The sequence below is a fragment of the Aptenodytes forsteri genome, unplaced genomic scaffold (genome assembly GCF_000699145.1).
Source record: "Aptenodytes forsteri isolate BGI_AS27 unplaced genomic scaffold, ASM69914v1 Scaffold96, whole genome shotgun sequence".
Taxonomy (NCBI): Eukaryota; Metazoa; Chordata; class Aves; order Sphenisciformes; family Spheniscidae; genus Aptenodytes; species Aptenodytes forsteri.
The window spans coordinates 4,512,367-4,524,326 of record NW_008795029.1 but is presented as its reverse complement, the minus strand read 5'-3'; the positions used below and the strand labels follow the sequence as shown (position 1 = coordinate 4,524,326).

The following is an 11,960-nucleotide window of genomic DNA, read 5'->3' as shown; positions in this document are numbered from 1 at the left end:
GGAGGTGGGCGGCGTGGGAGGAGGAGGAGGAGGAGGAGGAGGAAAGCCGTTCCTCCTCGCCCAGTCCCTGAGGTGCTGGGAGGGGGGTGGGGTGTCTGTGACCCCTCCCTTGGGGTTCATTGTAAACACAATGTCTTACATACACATACAGCGCGAGAGCCAAAAATGGGATTTAAACAGACTTTAGGAGCTTACGTGTAAAGCGTGTTCTTTCTGATCCTACCTCTGTCCTGCTCCGATTGTGTTATAGTGGAAGTGCTGAAGAGATCCTTGGCTGAACTTGAAATTTCACGGGAAATTGCAATTCCAAATTTTATGCGTTCCCAAAACACAGTCTGAGCAGCTCGGCACTTAGTTTTTCCCTAAAACCTTCTGGTGCCTGCCAGTTGGGTAAGATAATACGTGAATCCTCTTAGAAGTAGTATACTAGGCATGTATGAAATATATATAATCGGATAACACATTCACATCATCTTTTGCTACAGCAATTGCTAGCCTTATTTAGAATGTGTTAGGAGTGTTTGTGGTTTTTCGTAAAGCCTAGTGATTAGCTCTGTTTTCAGGGAGCAGGAAATTGTTCCATATCTAGTCAACCAGAGGAGAAGCAAACCCATAGTTCATAAGAGGTTGCTACAGTGACCAGACAGTAAGTTATGATGGGTATCATTCCTTTGCCGAGGTAAAGCAATGTTATTTTACACCAGAGAATGCTAGGTTCTTTGCACCGGTACTAATGATGGAACTGGATTGTGATTACTTTTATTTTGTCTGAAGTCTGTTCGTCTTTCACTGAGAATTTTTTGTGCAACTTTATTGCATCTGTGTTCCATGGGTCAAATGCTTCCAGTGTGCCCAGGGGATAACAGACCTTAAGTGTTCAAACTCATGCTGCAAGGGAAGTGATACGTTGTAAAAATACCCATGAGCAGCCGAAGATTGGGAGAGATTGAAAGCTGGGTTTTGGCTAGACACATAGTTGGATTGGGAGATCAAGTTTGTCCGGGGAATCACCAAATGAATGCAGAAACTAGCCTTTTTTTCTGAGGAAGTGTGACTTTCCATTTTAGGATCAGGAACTGTCCCAAATATGAGGTGAAGATTTGAGTTCTTTAGCAGCTAAAACCTGAATCTATCTGCCCTTAGTTCCTTCAGAAGGATTTGCAACTCGGATAGCATTTTGTAGCGCCCTAGATGCTATTTTTTTTCTTGGGGAATATTCTGCTTTGAATTACAGTACTGTTCTTTAAAGTGTCAGTGATAGTTTTTTAAAGATAACTTTTGAAAATTATTTTTCTTTAAAGTGTAATGCTTGCAAGGGAGGAAATGCTAGGTTGGTTTGTGTGTTTTGTTATTTCATTAAAAAGCAGTATTTAAGCACAAGAAAATACAGCAGTTGATCACTTCACTTGGAGCATAGCAGAGAGATGCAGTGAAACACAGCTAAGATCATGAGAGCTGCTTTGAGTCTGATCTTTTCTAATGTACGTTTAATTGATTTTGCTTGTAGCTTAATGCTTCTATCATTCGTTTTTTTAGTATGTAGTTACAAGTTAGTAGGAAAAAGTAGAACAGGAAACTGACATAAAAAGCCTAGATGTAAAGATAGATGGCACTGTTTCCGTGATTACCTAATCCTACGTTTATGCCCTTATTTTATGTCACTGTCTTCATAATGTCTTGTATTCTCTCAAATATTTTAACATATAACACTATGAATATTTCATTATTAGACCGTGGGGAGTATGTTTGCTTCATTATATTAATATGAGGGCCATTTATACAGTAAAAAAGAACACTTCCCTTTTCAAAGTCAGTAGTTTGTAGTAAGTTCTGTCACGGGGTGTTGTAACTGTTAAACAAGTAAGTTGTAATATACACTTTGCCTGAAAATTCTGACTATATTACAGTGGTTTTGTGCTTTCTTGTAGGACTGCCTTTCAGGAGCATTACATACTGAATGTAAGAGTGGAGGCTCCCTAGTATACAAAGGTAATACCAAACAATGGTGCTTTGATGTCTTTTCCAGGAAAAATATATACTAAAACTGTATCATTCCTAAATTTATTTTAAGTAGTTTTGTATTTTCTCATTTTAAATAGGTAGACTTTCTTGATCAGGGGTTTGTGATATCTGGGAGCCAGCCTGGGAATGTTAACATTCACATGAAGGGCACAAAGGATGCTTTAGGACGGTGGTTCCCAACCTGTTTGTGTTTAAGTCCTGCTTGAAGTAGTCGGTATCAGTCCACCTCATAATGCACACGTTTAGCTTTAATTTAAAGATACATAGACATTTAATATTTAGAAGGTTTTTGGGCTTCTTAAGAAATACGTTGCTGGTGCATGTGGACAGCAGGGTAAAACAATGTATTTATCAGGCTTTGGTTACAGACAAATTAGTACATGAAGGCAAGCTGTAAGACTTCAGAAAGACAAATCCGGTTTGAAAACTAAATTCTTCCTATAGTTTAAGCTATTTTAATTCTTCGTTCATTTGTCAGGTTGTGTCAGTGGTTTTTTTTGTTCTTAAACCTACATGATTACATGGCAAGCATTTCTAATAAGCCCTTGTAGATTTCTTAATGTCAGCTTCTCAAATGCAAAATAAAATTAGTATTATTTTATATATTCCAGGTGACATGGACAGCTCACTGGAAAATACAACTATTTCTTTATCCAAATGTTCTTTAGAGTCAGAATTTACTGAAAATGGAAGAGAGAACAGCATCAGATCTTCTAGTGATTTCCTACAAAGTTTGGAAGACTGGGATTGGTAAGAGGTTTTCTCTCTTCAGCTCTCCTTTATCATTTATTATTTCTCATAATCCAGATAATCCATGAGTAAACAATACGTTTAGATTGCACAGATCCAGAAGTCGTTTTAAGATTCTTGTTTTCTTGTTAAGTAAAGAACTGTTTGTGGCCGATGTATGAAATAATGTGAATGCTGATTTTGATAAGAAGTATTGTCTCGCTCACTTTCTAAGCTAATCTGTGTTGGAATTGCTAATGGGATACAGGGGTGATATAAAACTGAATAAGGTGATATAAACTGAATACAGGCATGATATAAACTGGACTGGTGATATAAACTGAATGAGGAGGAAAGCAAATAGCTCAGACTGATGAACAGCTTTAAGTTTATTTGGAGATAATTTGATTCCAAAAGCCAAGAAATCTCTTTTCAGGGCTACTTTACGGCAAATATGAAAAAATAATGAAAAAAGGGGTTTTGTATTTTTATCTTTCCTGGAATTTGGTGGTTGGTGGTGAGAGGAGGGTTATAGGTTTTACCTGCTGCATACATGTGCTTACAGCATGAAAATTCTAGTTGTTGTTACCACTCAAGTCAGCAACATTACTAATTGTTGTGGTTAAAATCTTGTGAGTAATAATCCAAATGATTTAACTCTGCTATTTGTTATCAGTCAAATATAAAAATCTTAGATTGAACATTGTTTACATTTTTATACAAACTTCTCTAAATGTAGTGTGTTAGGGACTGAGTGATTTCAAATTATTCCTTTTTTGTATTTTCTTTTAGTTTTGAAGATGAGCAAGATTCTTTTTGTGATTCAAGTGGTCTAGAAATAGAAGAAAAGACCATTAATTGCTCTGGAACTGAAACAGTTCAAAATACAGCTATATATGTGGAAACAGGTAATAAATATGGAATTTTAAATATTTTCACAACTCTGCATGAAGTATAATATGTAATTTAAAAAACTTTCTAGTAAATTTTAGTTTTGAAGATGAGCAAGATTCTTTTTGTGATTCAAGTGGTCTAGAAATAGAAGAAAAGACCATTAATTGCTCTGGAACTGATGCAGTTCAAAATACAGCTATATATGTGGAAACAGGTAATAAATATGGAATTTTAAATATTTTCACAACTCTGCATGAAGTATAATATGTAATTTAAAAAACTTTCTAGTATATGTATTTCTATTCCGTTCAGAAATACTTGATGCAATACTAACATATATTTTAAAAAGAAAAATCAACCTTTTATGAAACTGGTTGCCAGGTAACTTTATAATATGAATGAAGAAACAGGGTGGGTTTGGGGTTTTTTGTTTGTTTGTTTGTTTTGTTTTAAGTAGCTAGCTGCATTAGAAATACTACACCTCTTAAGTCATAAGTCTTTTGTCAGTTTAAGGATTGAAAACTGGCAATGGGTAGAGAGAGTCATCTGTTGTTCAGTTAACTCAGGAAATTCTAACTGGAAGATTGTAGCAGGGACCAGCTGGCATTAATTCACTGCAAACATTTGAAAATGCTGCCACAATTGGAGGAATTTGTGAATCAGTGTAGCTCTGTCTCTTGGGGAGAGTTTTAGGTTTAGAAGAACATTCATGTATTCTTTTGAAAGTGAATCTGGAAGCGTGGAGACAGACAGACAGCCAACCAACCCCAAAGTGTCTAAAAGGAATCTCAGAAGCCAGGCGGGACAGATCAATAGAATTGTAATAGACTCTCACCAAGAGTTGTATTAAATGGGTGGGGAGAGTATAAGAAGAGCTTTCTGACGACACATTCTTTCTGAAAAGAAAAAGGAAAAAAAAGAGTTTAATTACACCAGGAAAAATGCGTAGTTTACAGTATTTGGGATCAAAGGCAAAATAAATACAGAACTCTGATAAACATCACACACATTTGTTTCAGATATGACTGCTTTTTTTCTGGCTTCTTTTCCCTTTTTTTTCTGTTATGATTTATGTGGCATTGTACTAGTTATGCTCTCCTTCCTCACCCTTGAAGCAGACACGCTGTAGCAGAACAACAGGTTTGGTTTATTGTCCTGCTCCAGCTGTGATGGGTGGTCAACCACAAGGCTGCCTGATGCATACCACCAATTAGCCCTGATTACATCATTTGCTCATCTAGTAACCTTTTTTCTGTTTCTTGATGCGGCTTCTCCTTCTTTTCTGTTCCCCAGTTGCTTGCCAAATAAACAACCTATCCCTAATACTTTTTCTCATTGGTCTAGGTTTTGCTACATCTGTACCTGTTGCGGTTTAACCCCCCTCAGGCAGCTCAGCCCCACACAGCTGCTTGCTCACTCTCCCCCACCCAGTATGAAGGGAGAGAATTGGAAGGGTCAAAGTGAGAAAACTCATGGGTTGAGATAAAGACAGTTTAACAGGTAAAGCAAAAGCCACGCACAAGCAAAGCAAAACCAGGAATTCATTCACTACTTCCCATCGGCAGGCAGGTGTTCAGCCATCTCCAGGAAAGCAGGGCTCCATCATGCGTAACGGTTACTTGGGAAGAGAAACATCATCACTCCAAATGTCCCCCGCTTCCTCCTTCTTTCCCCAGCTTTATATGCTGAGCATGATGTCATATGGTGTGGAATATCCCTTTGGTCAGTTGGGGTCAGCTGTCCCAGCTGTGTCCCCTCCCAACTCCTTGTGCACCCCCAGCCTACTTGCTGGTGGGGTGGGATGAGGACCAGAACAGGCCTTGACTCTGTGTAAGCACTGCTCAGCAGTAACGAAAACATCCCTGTGTTATCAACACTGTTTCCAGCACAAATCCAAAACACAGCCCCATACTAGCTGCTATGAAGAAAATTAACTCTACCCCAGACAAAACCAGCACAGTTCCCAAACCTGTATTTCTGATACTGTCACCTAGGTAATCTTGGCCTGATGTGGTTCCTAGGTGCGGTTGGCCTTGCAAGAGGTCTCTCGACCCCAAAAGATCCCAATACTTCCCTTCAGCTATCTGTGAATTTTGGCCATTTGACTATTTGTGAAATCCAGCCATTCCTCACTGCTATCTGCAACTTTCATCAGCTTCTTACACTGTAATCTGTCATGTCTAGCAGTTTCTCATGTCGTGTCCAGTAGTTGCTTAAGTCTTGTTCTGTTAACTTAGATGTCAGGCCAAGGTCTAGTCAGCAGCAAATCACTTGCCTGAAACCCTTACAAAAATAATAGGAGATTTTGGCCACACTATGATTCAGTCTGGGCATAGATTTCATACAGATTTCTATGGGATTTCTATATTGAAGTGGAGGACATAGTTTTACTTATAAAACTTCATTGATCACCGATTGATTCAAACAACTCATGGAACACAGCTCTAAGCAATTCTCCATAATTCTTTAGGAGATTACTTTCTCATTTTGATACCTGTTGCTCTATACTTGTCACTTTAAATGCCTAAAATAAGTTTTCGATGTTTTGGAACAACAATCGTGTCATTATTTATCTAGGCCTAATTTTTTAATGTAAAATGGGTTTTTCCTTTCCATAGGCAGCACCTTACCATCCCATTTGGCTGCAAATACACGAGAAAATAGTGACCAAAATATTACTAGTGGTTTGGTAAGGAAAATTGTGAGTGGAACTGATGCTCAAGCATGCAATAGTCAAGGCTTAATACCGCCTCACATCGGTCAAATTTATGATGAATTATTTGTCATACATCAGAAGCTCCAGGTAAGAAGTGGAATCGCCTTAAAAATTTTGTTGAGTAATGTTATGAAGATTGTCACTTTTGACAGAGAATTCAGAAATTACTTATATACTAAATCACTATTACTTATATACTAAAACTTAATTACTTATATACTAAAACTATTACTTATTACTATTACTTATACTAATCACAATGACTTATATACTAAAACTCTGTCATCATCTGCCTCTTCCCCTAAATTAATTCACTGATTTGGTAGTGGTGCTTTGACTCGCATAGTGGGTAGATAAGATAAAATTTGGCTTGAGAGAGTTTGAACACAGTGCTTCTACATCCAAGAGGAGTGTCTTGTGACACACTGTGGGCATGGAGGGAAACACCTGCAACCATTGCTTCTCCTGAGAGCATCTGAAACTATTCTCCTGACTCTGGGCATTCAAGAGTGCTTGCCTTCATGGCCTCCTGCGAAAACCCCTCATTCTGCCTTATCTTTAATTTTCTGCTGCTGGGGAATCCCAGCAGTTCATCCCCTAGCAGGCCTAGGCCACTAACAGAAGAACCTCCTATATGGTTTTATTCTATAATAGCTCCCATACTTCTGCTAGATTCCCTGCCAGGACTGTCTTTTGCAAAAATAATTTTGTATCTCTTTTTGTCCTCACCGCTTTTTCAGGGATGCTTCCCACTAATTGAAGAAACAATATAGTAATCTAGTTCAGGATAGATGGTTGCATCAGATTCTGTTTTGTCTTGCAGTTAATACCATTATCCAAAACTTTTGGAAGCAAAAGCCTAAGTTTATTTGTCTAGGTTTATACTTGAACAACTGTAAAGAGTTGAATTTTGCATTTTGGGAGGCCGAGCCATCCTGCTGCGCATCAAAGTCATTTGGGTTAATGTGTGGGGAAAGTGAACATAGATGTCCATCAGGATACTTTTAATTAGTAAGCTATTGTGCAACACTGTATAATTTTACAAAAAGCTAAGCATATCTCTGGGAGAGAAAATTCAAATTCAGTATAAATTGTGATAATTTCATGGATTTTAAAGCTGTCTCAAAATTTGTTTTCTTGATACAGAGAGAAAGTTCAGCACAGCAGGAGTATGCTCTGCAACTCCAGAAACGAGAGCGTTTTCTAACAGAGCGAGAAGCATTACTTTTTAGACATGAAGCAGCTTTGGCTAAAATAAGAGGTGTTGAGGAAGAAGTTCACACAAAAATCAGAATTATAAAAGAGGTGCAGTAATATATTTAATGATGTTTATCGCTCTACATGCCATTTAACTTGTTTGTAGTTATCTTAAGTCATCACGTGTTTGCTGGATATAATGCTTATTTCTTTAAAGTGCTTGAAATCCCCAAATGAAAGGTTTACATAAAAAGTACGAAACAATATCGATAGGGTTTTTGTTTGGGTTCTGTTTCAGAATGGTGCATTTAGTTGTCTGATGTGTAGGTACATTTTACTGTTACAATTTAGAAAAGAAAGGCAACTTATTTCTAAAATAGCAAAAACTATATGACCGGTATTAGAGAAAAAATTGTGGTGTCTCTGTAATTGTATGTAACCTAAATGAGTATCTTTGCATTAGCTGTAGTTGAAGTAGATTTCCTTGGGAAGGCTTTAAGACACAATGAGATCTTATGAAGTAACAACTATTGCAGAGAGTATTAGCAGAAAAACACTCAAAAAGTTCAAAGAAAGAAAAGATCAACTTAACTTTGGGGGTGTGGGAGGAAATGAAATGGTATGATTTCAACAACGGAAAAATGTGTTCAACAACACTGTTCTTGTGTGTGTTTGCTATTGAATTTAGGTCTTGGTTTTGGTTACTATCCAGAAGATCACCAAGAGAAGTCCTTAAATATGTGTCAAAAACATAAGCTGAGAAATTAAATTTCTTTGAAGTGTGCAGATAAACCTTTCCCACAAGCTGTTGAGGGAGGATAGACTACATGTTAAAAAGGGGGAAAGGGTGTCAGAGGAGCGGGACCTCAACTTTTGAACAGGGAAGGAATAGGTTAAGGTGTTAATTTAGATGTTTCAAATCTTCTGGGCTTTAAGAATGTTACACCAGTTAGAGAACTGGCTGATGAAAACCCAGGAAAAATTAGTGGTTATCTGAAAATTTTTGGAGGTCAGATGGTGTATTAGAAGACTAAAAAAATGTGGTGCCTTTCTTTTCAAAGGGAAGGAGTTGTACAGCTATCAGCTTAATGCCAATTCTCAAAATAAATTAATAAATAAATCCCAAATCAAGCTATGAACAAACCACGGGAAGCACAATGCAGAAAACAGTGCAATAAATAACTACTAGCATATGTTAATCGTAAATTGTCAAATCAGTCTCATTTCCGCTACAGCAAGGTGACAGGTACTGCTAATAGAGGAGTAGTAGTTATATATATGTCTGGACTTAATTAGAAATTTTTTATACAGGTTTGCACGGCATTTTCATAATCGTATTAGGAAAGTATTACATAGACGTAATGCAGTTGGTGTAAAGCTGTAGCGAGACAGTAGTTCACAGTAAAGTTGAAGGAATGTACATAGTGAATTCTGGAATATCTTTTCTGTCCAGTATTATTCAGTATTTTCAATAAGAAGTTTGAGGGTGAGAAATAGCACATTTATTAAATTTGAAGAAAATAGCAAGTGAGGGGGAATTTCAAGCATACTGAAAAAGATCATTAGGATTAAAATTGATCTTGACAAATCGAAGATATGGTAGGTCTGAAAAAAGCCATTGTACTATTCAGAAGGTGTGAGTGTGCAGTATTGCACTTGAATAGAAATATCAGCTGCAGAAATAGAGGATGATGAGCGGATGCATGGGTTCAACATACAGGATGAACTGAGGGTGAACGTGCCCAGCTTCAGCTACATAAAAGGCTGCAACAAAGAGGAAGAAACTTATTCTTGTTTTCATGTCTGTGATAGGAGAAGTAGTAGTAGTAATAAGGTTAAGTGTGAGGAAAAACTAGATCTAAACAAAAATAGTTAAGCATAGGGACAGGTAGATTGGTAAGACTGCAGTGTTTCCAGTATTGGAGGACTTAAGAACAGACTAGGCAAACATCTGGCAGGAGTGAATAGCAGGAGGATAGAGCTGGTTGGTGATATGGGTGACATCACCTGATTTGCTTATGGCATCACCTACAACCCTGTGGCTTAACAACTGAGTTGATTCTGCTTACCTTTCAGATTAATAATTCTCTACTGATTCTTCCTAGAGCAGCTATTGAACTTCAAATAAAGCTCTTAACTGTGTATATAGAAGATGGAAGTGAAACATTCCATGTGTTGTGATAGGGTGCACTCAATTATACGTTGGCAGCCCCTGCACGTTTATTGGTATGAAAAGGGGATCTGTCATTTCATGTCATCTTAGCCAAGTGTGGGTAGGTGCTTTAGACAAGAATGTCCTGCCCACAGCTGTTTTGATCCTATTGCCTGAAGAAGAGCGGCAGTTGAGAAAAAAGCAGCTGTAGATGGTTTTTCTGTATAGCTGGAATGGAAGTTACTGTGCTTCCAAGCAGAAATATATCATCATAGAATATCTCAAGTTGGAAGGGAGCCATAATAGAGACGGATCTCTTCAGGGCTTTCTTCCTTTAAGCTTCTACTGTGCTTTATTTTTGTTATTTGCACATGTAGGAAGAGAGGATATGGCTGGAAATGGAAAAGTAGAGAATGAGTGGGGTGAATGAGTGAAGAATAGTGAATTCATGGAAGGGGAGAAATGAAAGATAGTAAGTATATATAGCTGGAATATTTTCAGTAAAATAAAACTTTACTGTTTTACCAAATCTGAGGTACATCAGATGCACTGGTGTCCAGAGAGGATTAAATCTAAAATAAGGTTCAGGGGAATGAGAAGAATAGCAGTGGATATGCAGGTTGTAGTTAGCAATTCATATGCTTGTGCTGTAAACCAGAGCACTAGCCTAAGAGACATAGGAATAGTTTCTGGCTCTGCATGATTCAGAGTGAGCAAAGCCAGAAACACTAATTGAAACCTCAAAAGCTGCTGCAAAACAGAATTACTTTTTTTGTAATTATATGGAAGAATAAGCTGTAAATAAAAGCTTTGTCTTTGGTTTTAGTTCACAAACCTTTCCCACATTTGACTTGTCTGAGAAACATACATATGGATATAATCTGTGTCGGGTGGAATCTGGAAAGAATAAGAGCAATTGGCTCTGCATGTTGCTCTCAGTTTCTTTATAGATTCTTCTTAATAGGCAGTGTGGATGTTGTTTTTCTCAATACTGGTTGAAGGTGCAAATTTGGCCATGCAGAATTACAAACTTGATCTTTGAAAGTTTATCCTGTTATTTTAACACTAAAATGGAACTTAGCTTAGAATTGTTTCTAAAATAGTCTCTTGTAAATCATGTTTTTAAATTTGATATTTCTATAGCAACACGAGGCAGAAGTTAAACAGCTGACAGAAGCCTTGAGAGAAATAACTAAAGAAAATAGAAGGCTGAAGTCGTCATTTGACACCTTGAAGGAAATGAATGACTCTTTAAGAAAACAGGTAAAATTAGTTATTTGCTGTTATCAATAATTTTACAAGTTACAGTTAATTTTTACTCTTTGAACAGCTTAAGTTTGCAAAATTGCTGATTTTTTGTTTCTGTAAGACAAGAATTGTATGAATGGCAGAAAGTACTTTCCACACCTTTTTCTAGTACTTGACATTTAGCCTCTTTGATCTTTTACAGTATAAAAACAGTTGCACTTACTCCTCTGACCCACTAGCAACAAGCTAATTGTTAGGAAGGACAAATCCATGTCCTCTGAAGCAAATTGAGAGTGGATGGAGCGAAAGTGTTTTATAACAGAATAGAATCTACCCTGTGCTGAATTGCTGTGCTGATTGTATTAAATGAAAAGTAGAATGTGTATTTCTAACTTCATGTTTGCTCAGTATTTTCAGTTATTTTTACAAATGTTAATTAAGGCAGTATTTTCTCAGTTCTTAAACCGAGACAGTGGTTCATAGTAATACAGAGAGTAAGAATTTTCATCTCACTTGACTGTTAAGTCTGAGCTAAAATGCTGACACACAAATTGCTATCTAAACTATTTGACCATTGTTTATTCAGTGAATTAATTAGAGTTCTGATAGTCTGAGTAAAATAAAAATCTACAACGGAGCCTTATTCTTTCTCTTAGAGAAGGTCAGACCTAACTCTAGAATGTTGATGGTTCTGGTGCAACCCATCTGTATCTTTATCTCTTCTCACTATAAAATCTTTGCATTTCTGTGCAAACTGAGGGCTTCCGTGAAAATCATGCTGTTCATTGTTGTATGCATAGAGCATGTTTCTTATATTTAAATGGAGGTTACAGTTTCCCTCATCTTTTCTCACAGAGCAAACTGTTTTTGTAGCACAGTCAGTAACTGTTTCATTCTGCAGAGAAGAAAACTTTCACCCTCTCCATTAACAGGACTATTGGACCATTCTTGAAATGTGCGCTCCATTTTTATGTCACTGCTTCATGAAAAGTAATCAAATGT

General features: G+C 37.2%; 1 protein-coding gene across 1 annotated transcript in view; it reads left to right on the top strand.

Moving 5' to 3' along the window:
• Positions 1-2,638: 2,638 nt before the first annotated feature.
• CCDC138 (coiled-coil domain containing 138) overlaps positions 2,639-11,960 on the top strand; it is a 36,967-nt gene continuing 27,645 nt past the window's right edge. Inside the window, exons 1-6 of the mRNA XM_009276159.1 lie at positions 2,639-2,772; positions 3,544-3,659; positions 3,734-3,859; positions 6,264-6,448; positions 7,508-7,666; positions 10,854-10,973. Coding sequence (XP_009274434.1) covers positions 2,639-2,772; positions 3,544-3,659; positions 3,734-3,859; positions 6,264-6,448; positions 7,508-7,666; positions 10,854-10,973 — 840 coding nt within the window. The remainder of the gene's footprint in view (positions 2,773-3,543; positions 3,660-3,733; positions 3,860-6,263; positions 6,449-7,507; positions 7,667-10,853; positions 10,974-11,960) is intronic.